At 36.6% G+C, this 16,939-nt stretch overlaps 1 protein-coding gene across 1 annotated transcript; it reads right to left on the reverse strand.

Moving 5' to 3' along the window:
* Nucleotides 1-1,873: 1,873 nt before the first annotated feature.
* On the reverse strand, nucleotides 1,874-14,064 carry LOC135642670 (uncharacterized). The gene is made up of 14 exons (XM_065159000.1): nucleotides 13,833-14,064; nucleotides 13,674-13,712; nucleotides 13,479-13,583; nucleotides 12,745-12,828; nucleotides 12,516-12,634; nucleotides 12,008-12,109; nucleotides 10,305-10,424; nucleotides 10,160-10,225; nucleotides 8,918-8,984; nucleotides 5,708-5,761; nucleotides 3,685-3,774; nucleotides 2,375-2,410; nucleotides 2,082-2,292; nucleotides 1,874-2,002 (listed from the first exon to the last, which is right to left on the reverse strand). Exons 1-13 carry the CDS (start codon nucleotides 13,920-13,922, stop codon nucleotides 2,176-2,178), a joined length of 1,089 nt encoding a protein of 362 aa, XP_065015072.1. The 5' UTR covers nucleotides 13,923-14,064; the 3' UTR covers nucleotides 1,874-2,002; nucleotides 2,082-2,175.
* Nucleotides 14,065-16,939: the final 2,875 nt, after the last annotated feature.

Consider the following 16,939-nt stretch of genomic DNA (forward strand, 5'->3'; position numbering starts at 1 on the left):
AGCTTCAATTTTTGCCTTGAATTCAATGGTTCTTTTATGATAGCTGATCTCCCTATAGGTATAAGCTTTCTCATCAAATTCCAAACTGGTGAACCAATCAATATGGATGGGAAGCAGACGCTACACTACATGATAAGTCAACATTTGGTCGTCATTGGTGTGACCCCACTACCTGACAAGTTAACATTTGGTCGTCATTAGTATGACCTCATAGACTCACGAGGAATTATCCACTTTGAGCGTGCCCCCACGATTTTGCCCTTTCGGGACTTGTGAGTCCCAAAACGTGTCTCTGAGAGTAAGGATGACACGACGAACTTATAAGCCCTTGGTTTCCCTACTCCTCAACCAATATGAGACTAAATGTCCTTATCAATGCTCCCTCCACAGGGGAGCCAAGGGCTCATGACCCTCTTTCTAGTGTCAATATGATAAGTCAACATATGATCATTATTGGTACAACCACATAGGCTCACGAGGAATTATCCGCTTTGGGCGTGCCCGCACGGTTTTGCCATAGACGCGTGAGCCCCAAAAGACACCTCTGAGGATAAGAATAACCCGACAGGCTTATAAGCACTTGGTTCTCCTACTCAACCAATGTGAGACTAAATGTTCTTATCACTACCCCTCTAACCCGTTGATGGTGGTAACACTCCCCCTTCTCCATGACCTTAAAGCGGCTATCTCACTATTTCCTCTCCATCTAGATTGAATCCGATTCAATGGAAATTGTTAATTTTGTAAAGGAAATTTCTCCAAATCCTTGGTTTTTGAGGAGTTTATTCTGAGATATTTTTCCTATAACTCACCAATTCAAGGCAGTCAAGTTTTCTTACCTCCCAAGATCTGTAAGCCACTTGCTGTTAGGCCCTTTTTGATATTCTTTTGTTTGAAATAAATGCTTACCAATTATTAGAAACAGTCAGTCAATATTGCATCACAATATGTAGATTTGCCAACAATGTGTGACTCAAAATCGAAGCTAAGTTGCACAATGCTTGATTCTTTAGATTCAGAATGCAAAAGATCATGCAGTTTAGAGAACTGACTGAAATTAATGTCAACCACTAGGATTTCGGAGCAACACCAGTATCAAACACTACTCTGGATAGCAATAGAAATAGCAAGAGGAGAAAAGTATAGCAAGAATAAGAGGAGTGGCTTCTCCACTCTTGGTTGTACATTAGAAGAGAATAAGGCAGGCATCATACCAAGTGTTCCCTTGTTTGCGTTTCTCCACTCAGGAAACAAAGATTTTGAAGAAAAAGTTGTAAATGTCCATTCCTGCTCCAAAAGAGAAAAAAACATCATGCATCTGTCAACTTCTATTCCATATTCTGTAAACAGGAAACTTTTACCTTTGCATTTCACTTCTGTTGGCTCGCCTTCTCTCGATCCAGCCACAGAGCAAGCCATGGTGTTTGAGCCGTGATGTCTTTATCATGAAGAATCTCTTTATTAAGTTCTTAGTAAAAGATTCTTCGATTAATAAAGAGATTCTTAAATATTTGGTTGGAATCTCCAATACTTTGGAGAGAAATTAATACAAAAATAAAAGCCTGGTGTTTGCAGTGTCAGTCGCAGGTTGGAACCACAATACGCCCAAATGTAAAGTCTTAAAGTACTTTGTCAACTAAAACTGCAATACAGAGACCCGACAGTTTGAACAGCAAGGAATTACATGTATATGAAAAATAATAACTTGAACAGGAAAGATTAAGATTTACTAATTGCACAGCAGCAGTGGCATCTCATTTGTTTTTTTTCAACCTTCCAACGTTTGCTAAAACTTTGGCCATAGCATTAGCAGCAATGATATACAACCAGAAAAATCATTGCACTAAAAAGCAAAAACAATTAATGAAGAATTGTGGTGTGTGTGTGTGTGTGTGTGTAATTTTTTTGCTTTGCTAGGCATCAATGCCTCATGTTACAACTTAACAGTGTTGGTCATGCAACCTCTGATGTGTTGTCAAGCTCAGGAGAACATCTGGAAAATCTGCATGGAAGTATATCAGACTTACACATGATAACTACAGTAGTGCAATAACACATATAATAAGTGTCAACGTACTCACCTAAAGCAACCACCAGTCATACCACTGCAGGCACAAAATGTGATGCCTTCCCAAGCTAATTTTGAACTGGTGTCATAAATTTTTTTTTCTTATGTCATCCTTTTCTTTTCGTGAACACTTCAGAAGCAACTAAAAGTTTTCTGTCCTCAGTCACAGCCTTATTCCAGCGTGCCTTGAAGATTTTAAGCTCGGCTGTTGACTGCCTTCTGATCTGTTGAATGATAGAATAAGGAAACGATCATTAGATCTATCAAAATTGAGCCTGTACCAATTATCATAAAGAAATTTCTTACATGGGTTCGTGAATCCAAGGATCTTCGGTTTCGTGCCTGCAGTAAGAGGGGGAATAAATCAATAGTTACAATGTAGTTATACCTCTCCATTAAAACCAGAACTTTATCGCTGTGAATCTGAGATACGTTTATTATTAAATAACTTCATCCTCCTCAAATATGGAAGAAATATCTCAGGCAATATTACCAAAATAAATCATCTAATTGTGTTTCCACCGCCAGTCATGTTGCTAATTGACATTGGGCAGTTATATGTTTGCAATTTCTTCCCTAATATTGGCATCATCTGATCAATATTTGACTTAGCAGATCCTCACAATTAAACATCCAACACTTATTTACAGAAAACAGAAAACAGAATGTGATGTTGCTTGTTATTTTATAATTTCTTTATTTGATCATATACATCCATGAAATACAAAAGAAATGTCTAAGCAACTTGATTCCTCTTCCACCAGTTAACTCACTCCAGGATTTCATTTCCTCCTTGTCTTTGAGCCAATGTTCTCCTTAGTCATTGCTTACATCCAAAATTTACTCTACCTTTTACCTTTATGGGACCACAAATTATATTGAATGAATCTTCATGATTGGTCCACTGCAAACATGTTCATTAGAAATATCCAAACTGCCTAAAAAGGTTTAACCTAAACTTCAATTAGTTTTGCATTTATCTGCCCTTTGATGGGAAAATTAATTATTTTATTATTCTATATTTTCTGTTTTATCATTCATGTTCAGAAAAAATATCTAAGCTCAGCTGGACTTGAGTATGTATTCTCTTTCTTGCCTTTCCTACATTTGTACCCACAAAGCACAACTGGTCTTACCAGCAGATGTTAGGCTATTTCATAAACCTAAAAATATGGCAGGCAATAATCTATTACATGTTTTTTAATGCCAACAAATATCTGGAAGCAAGAAACTTATTTGCATAACATGAACACAGTTTAGTCAATGCTACAGAACAACATAGCCTGTTAACCATAATCCAGTAACTATATGTCACATTTTGGATGATCAGAAAACTTGAAGACAGTGGAAAGAATAACCATTATAACAGATAGCATAATTACATTAGAACAATATTTTCTAAAGAAAGCATCAGAACAACAATTACATGCATATAGGTTCTGAACTACCGATTATAAAAAACTTCAGCAAAGCAGAATCTGATTGAACACATAATACCTTGAGTGGCTAAATACTTATTCAAAGCATAAAAACATCATAAATGATCAGCACATTCAAGTTTCAACCATATATGGCAAGTAACTGAAAAAGACAGCGTCCTGAAGAGGGTTAAGAACCTTGTTAGCAGAGGGCCCTCCTAAAGACGGTATTCCCTTGTGAACAATAAATTCACTATCAATCACCCCGACCTTCTTTGTTCGGTCACCCTGAAGTTCCATAAAATAGGTTAATATAATTACCATGAAATTTGGCTTGTGTATCAGAACCCATGAAAAATTATTGATGATAAATATTTTAAACAATCTTGGAGGACATATTCTGCTTACCATGCTGAGCATAAAGCTAAAAATTAAACTAGCAGTTTGACTCTTTCAATGACATGAAAGCAACAAAAAATGTCAGCAAAAAAAGTTCGACTGTCATAGACTCCACTAAACTGGCATAAGCAAGAAACAAGTTCTGGGACCCAATAATCACTATAGCAAGTGCAACTATATAGACAAATTTGAAGTATGGCTGTAACTTGGACATCGATTATTTTCTAAAAACGAAAGTAGAGTATTATGTCAAGCTCCCAAAAAATTCTCTATAAATTGGACATTGACACCTCTAAGTTAGAAAATTTAAGCCATGGGCTTATCATAGGACCATAAATTTTGACAATTGCCCCCCTTTTCTCCTGGTACAAGAATCACCTAATGTTGGATAATGCATGAATTTCCAATGTTGAATGTACAGTGAACACCATGCTACTTTTAAACATTGAAGCTCCTTTGGATAGAAATAGATTTTCAACAACTGGAATGCAATCTATTCAAATTTACTATGATCATGCAGATCATTACTCAAAAATCAAGAGCAAAATCTTGCAGATGACTTCCACATCTTAGTTTAAGGAGAAAGAGGTTTAAACAAGTGGTTCTTCATTTAAACACTAGAATTAAATGTAAAAGTAATCCAGTTTAAGGGTTTAAACTGGATAACCTGGGATAACAAAACCCATCTAAATGGTTGGTTAAAATCAAGAATTGCGATGCCTATTTAGTCATGTCAACGCAGGTCAAAATTTCCTGTGCCAAAAACATATTAGCACCATACTGTCTCATGCAGAAGGTGCAAACATGGATATACAAATTCTCAGACTTCATCAGCCAGCATAAGACGGCATAGAATATTATTGTGCCAAAAAAGTCATCGGCGCATTCCCATGCCACAGTATGTCAATCCTTAATTAAATTAACCTTCACATTTTTTTTTTTGCTAACCCAGATTACATATCTTTTACCAACCAAAAAAAAATGTTAAATAATTTAACCCAACTGTTTGAATTCTGAATAAAACACAAGCGGAGTCCATTGTAAGATACTTATTCTCTTCCAAGATGCATCAAAGTCATTAAGTGAATAAAAGAAATCTGACGAAGAAAGTTGACAATACAAACACAAGTATCACAATTATTTGCAAACAGTTGCATTGAAAAGCAGAATTGAAAGTCGTTACCCCATATGTATCTCACTATAAAAGCTTTAAAAATGCAAAAAAGAAGATATAGTGTAAGCAACAGGAACTGGAAGGCTTCAAATATTCATGACTGGAAAACAGCAAATCTTAAATGTCTCTTAAAACAAGGTCATAAGCATGGTTCTAAATCTCAGATACCAAATTTGTACTAGCCCCTAGCGGACCATTACAGGTCTGGTACGCATTAGCAGACAGAGATGGGGTAGAGGAAAGGCAGAAAGAGAAGAAGAAAAGGAGGCTGAGGACAAGGAGAAAAAGAAGAGGGAAGGAAGAGTAATGGGGCTGGCAACGGAATTACAAGTAGAATATCTAGTAATTGAAAAGGCGCAAGTGGCTCTTAGTGCAGTTTATTATAGAAATAGTAATCCACATTCAGACTAAAGAGTTATTGACTTTGTTGCTAACTTACATCAGAAGAAACATCCAAAAAGCAAACTCAAGAGTACATCAGGAAGTGTCAAATTAAAAATCTTGATCAGGATTATGAGAGGCTTTTATTCTTGATAATTAATATATTCAAACAAATAAATTAATGTACAAAATAGAAAGTAACTTATTCACAAAGGGAAAAGCACCCTCATAATAAAGAACAATTTTTAGCAGTCCTTATACATTCACCTGAGCACAATATCCAAGCTTCATGTCCAAACCCCATCCATGAACCAAATCATTCTGCAAAAGTAATAGCTGATAAAATGGTACTGCAATTTACCAAGATTGATTGCCAACCATAATGTTGAAAGATTAAAAAAAAGAGAAATAATTTGGACCATATCTAAGCAAAAAAATTAAAGTTTCGATTAGCCCTCCCAATTACCTTTCACTCATCTAACTTAAGAATATGCATCCTTTTTCTAATAATAGAATCAGTATTTTCATGGCAAAGAAAAAAACTCTACATTGATTTTTCAAGAGAGAATCCAATGATCTCAATGGTTTTAGGGAGACAGGCTTCTGATGTCACCAACATAATGTAAATTGACCAGTAACACTCCTAATTCAAGTGAAAAGTGCAGCTGGACAAGCCAATAAAAGTGAATATGAGAAGGGTTCTGAAAATTTGGCATGCCTAGACAAAACAAAGGGAAATTACCATGCTATTTTTTCCAGGCAGCACAATTGAAAGATAAACCTAAATTCTGAGCATGATAAGCAATAAACTTCTGAAGGGAATCTGAAGCTCCAACACAATGAAGCAATGTCCAACTGTGGTCATAAGTTAGACAAGACTATTACCGAGTGCTAGTGACATTAGTTTAGGATGTTAAAAGAAGGGGAAAAAAACAACAGTTTAACAATAAAAACAGAAGATGTAAGCAAATATTGATAACTTCAAGCATCTCAATTTGAAAATTCATGATAGATGAAATAAAAGGATAGCTGTGAAAGTGAGGCATGAGAAATAAACAAAAACTTTTGAAGGGAAACTGAAGCTACTGCAAGTCCAACTGTGTTCACAAGCTAGCTAGGATTCATACTGAGTTTTATTAAAAAATCGTTTCATATATGATATATAAAGCTAAGAATAATAATGAAAGATTGAAATGACAATTGAAAGCTTCAAAAATATAAAAGTGAAAATTCAAAATATTACAGAAAATGAACCGGCAGTTGAAACTTGAAACCATATATGAAAATGGGGAAGGATAATGATTAAGCTGAAGGAAGCAAAAAAAAAAAAAAAAACAGAGGATGAGGAGGCTGAGGAACAATGTTCAGCATCACTTTGACAACATCCATCCCCCAATGCACTAGGGGTTACAGAGCAGATCTTATCAAGAGGGGTTTGCGAACAAACCTTACAACCTTTTGGTAATGAAATCTAATGTTTAGGATATGTTAATTAACATTGGTTTTTGCCTGCTTAATAGGTAATCTTGATCATATCTTGTAAACAGAAATCCAAATTCTCTACAAATAGATCGAAACCAGAAAACTTTACTGGACGAGTTGTCCAATATAATAAAAATAGGGTTAAGCAACTGTTTATATACTAGGATTGACGACATTTGAATAAAACATAGTATTATAGAATTTTAACTTGGCCCAGAGTTTTAAATACTGGTTGGGCTGGTTCACACCAACTCATGTTTACCATTCTGACCAAGTACTGGTATTGAAACCTATAGCTCAATACAGATATATCAGTTCATTTTTTTATTTTTTAACTATTAAATTCAATAACATTAGACAATACAAATTGGAGCACCATACCCGTTAAAACGTTAATGAAACAAAGGATTTAACCAAGGAATGACATAATGCTTGATAAGGTATGATATGGGCGGTACATAGCGGTCCGCCCGAATATCGAACCGCCACGTACATACCAGGTGGTATATGTATCGAACCGTCGCGTATAGAGCAGCACTTAACAAGCCGGAGTGTCCCAGGCGGTACAACCCATATCTCGATGAAACAATCGAAATTTGACCAACATGTTTTGGTCAGTAACAATCGGGTCTCACTCGTACTGGACATATGGGTGAGATTGGGTCTGGTCCTATGGTCAATTTGACTGTTGGACCCCATTTTCGGGCTCATTCCACCCTTTAAAACACTCCTCACTCCCCTCTTTCACTTCCTCTCACTTATTTGATTTCCCTCCCTTTCTCACTCACTCTCTTTCTCAATTAAGCATCCTAATCGACGATCAGAACATTAATTTAAGGGATTCAATCAATCAAACGTGTCATTTGGTAGAAGATCTCTTCAATTAAAGGTTTTTACGCTCGTTCTATGTTTTAGTTAGATTTTGACATGATTATATCTTTATTAGTGTCTTATTATGAGTAATTATGGTTGATTAGTGTATTTCTCTTGATATTAGAGATAATTTTTCCTTAGGAGGCTCCTCGGGTTCATGACAATCCGTTACCATGCTAATGCACCAATGATATACAATTTACTAGTACATTATATCATGAGAGCAGTTTCAAGATTGGGTATGCTTGGTTCGAAATAGTTTACTTGTACACTATATACCAGATTGATATACAAATTTATAATATCAAGGATCTCGATTCATCGAATGTGGAGTCCTATTATTCATTTTGATAGTAGAAACAAGTATATACAATTTGCTTCTATTTATTACTTAATTTGCTGAAATCTTTAAGTTTCAACACGTAATCTAACGTTGCTTGTATCTTTGTAAATGTTTCAATATCAATAGAAGAAATAGAGAAACATACAACAAAGTGTTAAAAAAAGATAAATTTGCTATCAAATCCTTAGTTTGCCTCTATTCTTATTGAAATTATATTGATTTATAATTAAAGAGTTTTTTCAAATTTTCAGATTTTTTTGGGTCTTTTATGGTGCATTTTCAGTTTGTCGATATATACTCGTGTACTGACAAATGGTAGGTATACTAGTATCGACAGCTACATACCACTCTGAGATAGGACCGGTGCCGCTGGTCAGCACGAGACGACAAACCTTGGATTTAACTATCAGTTGAACTTGAACCAATATATACTAACCAGTTATCAGTCCAAATAGCTCAAACCTTATACAAACCCAATCATTTTATTTTTGTTAACTATAGATCATTATACTGCTAAATATATCAGTACCGCACTGGCCCAATAGGTTACATAAATCAGTATGGGATCAGTATTTAAATCCTTAACCAAAACTGTATCAAACAATATTTAAATCCTTCCCTTAGACAGCTAAATTAAGACTACTGTATCCTAGGTCTCAAAGGTGCATCGCTGTATAAATTCAAAGACAATTTCAAAAGCTTAAGTTATATGATTATACTATTTTTGGTTACAGATCACAGAAAAAAAGAATAGATAGAAATTTAGTTTATAATTGGACCTGGATGAGATGCCACACACATTGCCAAGCAGCACGAGAAAATACAGGAGCCATCCCTTCAACCCATCTGATATGAATAGAATAAATAAATAATAGTAGACTATCAACCTTAAGAAGCAACATAGGATTCTTTACGCAGAAGCCACATACTAATTTAACAAAAACTAATGTCCAAAGCTAACATCAATCAGAAACCAAGGTGCTAATTTCCACATGTATTAACCAAAGGGATTGAAAAAAAAACAACTATAGAAAACCAAATAAAACATAAGAAATTCAGCAGCACAAAAATACCTGACCAAGGATGTTTTATAGTTGCAAGTTCCTTATTTTTTATTGCTCCCTCGTGTTGTTTATACTGTGGAATGCTATATGTTAAATAAATCATCATCAATGGATATGAGTATCCATTCATGACAAATCTTCCAGTATGCTAAATTGCCCATTCATTGACACCACTAACGTGATACCACCTGATTATGTTTATGCCTCTTCTATAGCAGTGGGGCAATATGTCAGCAAACTTGATGGCCTAACACAGATTTGTGTCTTCCTTAACCCACTTGTATGGTATTTCAACCATGTGATATCTGATAAGGCTCCTTAAACATACTTTACCAAATTCGACAGATAACTGCAGCCATGCTTGGGGAACCCATTGGAATTAAATTGCTAAGTGCCAAATTAAAACAAAAATACCAGAAATATATATATTAACATTTTGCTCAAAAACAATTTGATATAGAGTCATACTGAAGGTCCAAAACAAGAATTCAAGTAATTATGACCCCAGTGAAGCATTGTTCCCATGAGATTTTATCAGAAATTAATGGCATTATCCTCACTCACTTAGAACTAAGGAGACTATATTTTATCACAATCATCCTCCCTCTTTTAGAACTCAAGAGCCTTGCAACGTATAGCTTCTAGAGTTCCACTTCTCAACTAAAAGATGACATTAAATAAATAAATGGAAAAGAAAGAAACAGACAATGACTTCAACATGAGTTGAAATGTTAAGATTAAACATGACAAAAGATAGATATTAGGAGGTAAAGAAAGTCATCTTTTCAAAATGGGGAATAGAATATCATCACCAGGATGGAATCTACAGAAAATAAAAAAAAGTGCAACCACAAAATTTCTCAATACATGTGCTCAATAACACATTATATTCATGGCAGTGGTGAGTGTCATAGCATGTAGTGAAAATCATTTAGTAAATGATGCAGAAATAATTACCCAGTGCATGGAGGTTCTTTGCTTTCATTAGAGCACCTTAGACTCCCACGACGATTGTAAATTCGTCTATGTAACAAGAAAAATGAATATGAACTGCAGCAAAAACAATGAAAAAAAATTGTGCGATGACTAGTACTAAAATAACCTGTGGACCTTCTTCATTCGGTTTCGGACTGTAATTCGGTGATGTATATCGGATGAAAGATCAGGATCCAATGCAGGCTGTGATATTTCTAAGCCTTCAGAAGACATTACCTGTAAGTACCTGAATATGCAATCATCAGAAAAGTTAATAAGTGAACGCATGTTGTCTCTACAGGAAATAAATGTGATTGTCCATATAAGGCAAAAAAAAGGCAACCATGAAGAACAATATACCAGACAAGAAGCATCTATAAGCTGCACCTTAAGTCTGGGAGAAAGAAGGGCAACTTGGAAGAGCAAAATAATCAACACCAAAGGCAACAGACAAATTTCAATGATCCACGGTCGCTCAATTTCTTGTAGTGTCTACTGATAGGAAGTTCTCCAGCAAGGTTAGCCATGTTGTTATTTAGAACTACTTGGATTCAACTTTCCTATCAAGTTTCTCATTAGAGGCTAAGAAGGTACTTACTTCAAATAGAGAGATATACCAACAACCAGGAAATAGAAAAGTTAATAAAAGAAAACATCAAGAGTAACCTAATCCACATTAATATGAACAATTGTCCAGCTCATTGTTCAGTTGTCCACGAAGGTATTATAGGGTTAAGGTACATTAAGGAGACAAGATTGCTTGACACCTTTACATGAGGTGCAAGATGAGGCACATGCATCATTGAAGCAAGAAGGAACACTGACTTAGAATAACAACCATTGATCATATGACGTAAAAATGAATTCACACCATAAGGCAACGGTTATATACTACTCAGTGGAATACAAATAATCAAAATGTTAATTTTGAGTTATTAGTTCAAATGATAGGCCATTGTTATAAAATCTATAGACATGAAGATGGAATTAAAATGTAAAGACAAAAAGATGGGACCAATATCTCGGAAAGAATGAAAGAAGGCTACAAAGCAAAGCAATGGCAAAAAAAGAAAAGCAGTAAAACTAATGCAAAAACCGAACGGAAAAATAATAATAATAAAAAAGAAGAAGCAGAACTTAGGTTTTATAAACACAACAAGGCAGCAGTAGGAACGAAATGAAGCAAGAGAATAGGTAAAACCAATCAAATAAAATAGTAGGATAATAGAAAATTTTAAAGAATAAGGATGAAAAGATTAGAAAAGAGGCAACAAAGCAACAACAATATAACAAGGCCACATTCTCACATAAGAAGTGCAAGGGGAGTTGTCCATTCATTTACAACTGAAATCCCCAATAGAATAAACAATGAAGTAATCAATGTCATAATCGTGAAGGAAATCCAAGAGTAAGTACATAAGACATACATTTTGAGAGCTTTGCATTTCCAATGAGGTGAATTAAGGCACACCTTGTTGAAGATGATAGGCCTCAGTTGAATCTAGGTCACAGTTAGGGGTTTGGTGGGCCTCATTCCTTAGTGCTTAGCAAGGTTGTTAGTACAATATGCAGTAGAAATCATGTTAGAATACATAATTCTTGATTCACTTCTTTGTAATTATTTAGTCTTAACAACCAAAAACTGTTTAAAGTGGTATGCTTACTGCCAAGCGGCAACCATGTTAATACAAAGCGGCAGATTAATGGCTACAGAAGAGAAATTAACTTCAATTTCAAAAAATTCAATGGTTTGAAGTAGTCAAGAATGAAATCCTTATTCTGCAAGCATGGTTTCATATAATCAATCCACAGTGGTAGTCACAAATATACCTCCCAGGATGAAAATTCTCCACTCCTAGATCTTCATCCCATAAAAAAAGGTAGTCATAGAAAAAGACTATATCTGGATGTAAAAAGCGTTTGGCAAACCACCTGCAGGAATAAGCCAAAATCATAAATGTGTCGAGACAGCCAGCTTAACTTATGACGTGTGTGATGAAAAATGATATTTTCAGCATAAAAATGACTAAACAAAATAAGAAACAAGTCCACATGTTGATGAATCGACATGCCAGGGAAGGCAACAAAGATAAATGGAATGACCACACTGCATTATTAAGAAGCAGCTGTCTACCCATCTCAGGTGCCACAAGAAAAACAAGGATCAGGTGAAGTATAAAAGTACACAGATGAAAAGAGCAAACCCCGTAGTATTCTTCTTAGAAGTTAGAACATCATTTCAAAGAAAAGAATAATCCTTGGTGATCATGAGAGAAGCACCCAAGAGAAATCATGCACAAAGTTAAGATTATTTCTTAATAAAGAAATATAATGTTACCACTTTGTTTGGTTATAAGCAACTATGTGTATTGCCTTGCTGTTCCACTCAAGATCACGCCATCCATCCACATTCCCATCATAATGGAAGAGTATTATGGAGCAATTTTCTTGTAAGAACTGAACCAAAAAAGTGAAGCATTTACCAGCATTGCATGGTTTGAGAAGGAAAGCATGCCATTAACATTCTTTCTTCTAGGTCAAACTAAAATTCTACATCAAGCACACACCTTACGAACCACACTGTCCACATTTTCTTTCTGCGAAATGCCAACAGCCATTGCCAAAAGAGCTGAATAGCTTCCACCAGTTTCCTGCAAAGGCAAATAATCGCTTTCTAATTATATGTGCATTATTTTATTAAAAAAATTGAATATACGTGAAAAGAGTCGGATCATAACAATGACGACAATAATTCAGTAGTCCCCTTCTCTCATCATTCATGAATCTGATAACAAGAAAGCCACAGATCGAAACACTAGGAGATAATTGATAAAACTAGAAGCCTCTCAAGTTTTTTTCAATTAGAATAATCTAATCCCAGGCTTAGCTGGAAAACAAACAGAAATCTTAACAGAGAAAGAATATCAACAATCTGATAGTAAAACTGGCCATAAGAAGAAAAAGGAGCTCAATGTGGAAAGATATTTTATAGGAAACACGTTTTTAAAATGTGATTAGCATCTCTGAAACAACCAAGCAAACCAATGATAGCTCTAGAACAGTTTTTCCTTGGTAGAAATGAGGCAAATGACATTTATAGGTTAGGTCAATAGCTCAAAGATGAGATACTGTGCAGCAATCATTTTTGAACTATTTCTCAGCGCTACGAAGAGCATGTTCTATGAATTTTCCATTTCAAATCCGCCATCATTGATGTATCACAAACTCAGCGCATCACGGCATACAAACACAGTATTTCGATGAAATAATATAATAGAAAGACAGAAATTTAGTAAATTACTTTAGATTCAAAGGAGGAGCTCATCCAGAGAGGCTTCAGCTTCAAATCGGACGTCGATTCGACAATGCCGCGGGGCAGCCCCTGGAGTGCGCCCCCCCACGGTCTCTGCAAACCACATCCACATCAAAACATGACGTATTGGTGCCAGTACCCACACAAACACACACAACAAAAGGCACCAATATATGTACCTACCTCCGTCGACACGAAAGGCTCGTGATGCTGCACATCGATCTGAGGAACAATGGGAAATGACCACCACCGACATCAGCATGGGAGGAAGGAGCAAAGCAAAGGAAAGCAATGGGACGGAATGGAGAGGGACGGGGGGGGCGGGGAGCGGCGGGGAGGTACCTTGAGGTGCTCGAATTGGAGATTCATGGTGATGAGGAGGGTGAGAGACGTGAAGAGGGCGACGAGGCCGAGGGAAGTCCTCTTCTTCATGATGAAAGATGATGATGATGATTAAGCTGTTCTTTTATTCTCCGTTTAGGGTTTCTTTTCCTCTCACTTCTCCATCATCATCATCTTCTTCTTCGGCTTCAAACCTTTTTTTGGTTCGGGGAGGGCGATCTCTTCTCCTGACGCAGAGATTAATAAGGTGGGGAAAGAGAGACCTGAAGCAAGAGAGGGAGGGACACGAAAGAACGCTCATTTATTGCAGCGATTGAGGATACGATTCTTCGTACACGATAGCCAGGATGTGCGCCAACGCCGACTGGCATGCGAAGTCGTAACGTCTGTCGGGTCGTAGAGTAGGAAAAGGAGCGGGGAGAACGAGGAGGGAACTGTGCCCGAAAGAATAAATAAACATAGTGGCAGGACCCGCAGCTTTACCCGTTCTCTAATCACCAGAATGGTTACGTGTCTTATGACAAGTAAGCAATGGGACCCACGGGAAGGTAAGTTCATGAGATACGTTATAATGTACCCGAATTTGAAACGTTCTCGCGAAAAAGATCCGCTGCATTTCACGGTGCAAAAGGGCGGCATGGTATTCCAGTAGCACCGCCGACCTGCACGAAGGTGGAATCAGACACAGGATTCGCTGGCTATAGGTTTCGACTTAAGTTGCGAATAACCGCCCAACGAGCTGACGTGTCGTACACGGTGGGCGTCATCAGAGGCGGTGGCATTCCAGACCTGGGTCCGTAGCGCCTGGCGCGACCAAAGCCGTGACTCTCGTCGGGCTGATGAAAACACTTCCTGTCGGATACACTTCCACCCCTCGGCGTAATATATATATATATATATATATATATATATATATATATATATATATATATATATATATATGTATTTTCCAACCAGTAACTCCCATTTCGATTTACCCATCATTATCGTCCCACCCGTCGTCACCCCTTGCCGCCCGCCCTCCACGAGGGGAGGGGCGCGCGAGGGTTGCCGTCGTCCCTTTGCTTCGCCATCGCCCTCTGCCCTGCCGGACCTACCGCCCGTAGCCATATTGCGAGGAAGGAGGTGGGGTGAGGACCGCCGCCGGCCCCGCCCCTCCACTCGGTGGAAGATGTTGCCTCCGCGGAGGGGGGGGCCGGCGATGGTCCTCACGCCTTCTCCTTCCTCGCACGATGGCTGCAGGCAGCAAGTTCAATAAGGTAGAGGGCAACGTTAAAGCAAAGGGCCGGCGGCGGCTCTCACACCCCGTCCCCTCGTGGACGATGGGCGGTAAAGGGCGACGTTGACAGGTGATCGACGAGCGGCGGAGGTGCGCAATAGTGGAGAAGGGTCGTTTTGGTATTTTATAGATTAGTGGGTATTGTTGGGAAAAAATCAAAATGGGATAACTGTTTGGGATATATATATATATATATATATATATATATATATATATATATATATATATATATATATATATATATATATATATATATTCATGCAAAATTCTAAAAACTCCATTGCTGGTTCACTGTTAAACAAGATAAAGTGGAAACTTTAAATGAAAACAATAAATTTCATCAAATATTACCTATATTCCTCTAAATTAATAGTTTTTGTATTTAACATTTTAAGTTTTTAGTAAAAGTAAGAAAACATATTTAGATGTTTTGTTTCTAAGTTGATTAATAATCAATAGTAGTTGACTTGAGTCTATTAGACAGAGTGATTTATATAAAGGATTTAGATATGAAGCTTTTCTGACCAACAATCTTGTAGATACAATTAGAATTCATATGTATCGATAAAATTATATATATGTCCCTTTAAAACCTAAAAACTTATTTATATGCTATTATAATCAAAATTAATTCTTATATATATATATATATATATATATATATATATATATATATATATATATATATATATATATATATATATATATATATATGTATATATATGTGTGTGTGTGTGTGTGTGTGTGTGTGAGTGTGAGTGTGTGTGAATTTTTGAAAAAAAAATTTAACTTAAAAAATTTTTCATAGAGTACCTCTAGCCACATGAAAAGATTATTTTACGTTTTCAATCATCATTACCTTTTCAATCATCATCTTGCATTACTTCGATGTCGTCATTTTTGTTTTACACTGTGTCATGTCAATACTTATCGGATCTGTCGTTGCACACCTTATCCTTACGTTAGTAAAGAGAGTGGGTATGTTAGCGACAACCCTCGTATGAGCGAGGAGACACAACGATCCTATTCACCCTCGCATGAGCAAGGAGAATCCACAACGTGGGTAGCTCCTTCTACAACAAATCCTACTCAAAAGAGGAGAGAGAGAGAGGATTACACGAGGTGACCCCTTTTACGATAAATTCGATGAGACAAGCAAGAGGGATCACAGTAACAATGACCCTTTCTATAATAAATCCGATGAGGCAAAGGAGAGGAAAGACTGTAACGAAAAGACAACCAGAGATGAAATGATCATTTATGAAAAAAATACTCTATACAAATTTTTCAAAATAGAGTTGTTCTATAAAAAATTTTCGATGCTAGAATTTTTTTTCAAAAATTTACCCTATATATATTACATTAGAAAGTATCATTGTGCCATGCACATGACAAGTAATTGCAATATATGCCCAAGCACAGGCTTTTTTATTACACCCACCAAAACACCACCGCTTGGTAGCCGAGATTTGAGTGTTCATGTGGTCCATGAAAGTGAAGGTTTATAAAAGCAACACAACACACCACTTTGGTCACTCCTCTCTCTCTCTCTCTCTCTCTCTCTCTCTCTCTTTCTGGTAGCTGCGATCTGAGTGTCTTGGTGGTCCATGAAAGTGAAGTTCTATTAAAGCAACACAACACACCACTTTGTTCACTCCTCTCTCTCTCTCTCTCTCTCTCTCTGCAGCTTTTTCTTGAACAGATTCCCCAACTTTGCAGACAAAGGATTTTGGCAGTAGTGTGTTCCTAAAATTCTTATTAAATGAAGCCTTGAACCCCTTGAAGGGCTTGAAGAATACATCAATCGAACTATTGAAAAGTTTTGATG

This window comes from Musa acuminata, chromosome BXJ1-4 (genome assembly GCF_036884655.1).
Source record: "Musa acuminata AAA Group cultivar baxijiao chromosome BXJ1-4, Cavendish_Baxijiao_AAA, whole genome shotgun sequence".
NCBI lineage: Eukaryota > Viridiplantae > Streptophyta > Magnoliopsida > Zingiberales > Musaceae > Musa > Musa acuminata.

Coding starts and splice junctions, on each gene's coding strand:
- LOC135642670 (XM_065159000.1), bottom strand. CDS start 13,922: ATGAAGAAGAGGACTTCCCTCGGCCTCGTCGCCCTCTTCACGTCTCTC. Junction 13,713..13,832: donor TCCAATTCGAGCACCTCAAG/GTACCTCCCCGC, acceptor ATTGTTCCTCAG/ATCGATGTGCAGCATCACGA. Junction 12,829..13,478: donor GCTCCTCCTTTGAATCTAAA/GTAATTTACTAA, acceptor TTGCCTTTGCAG/GAAACTGGTGGAAGCTATTC.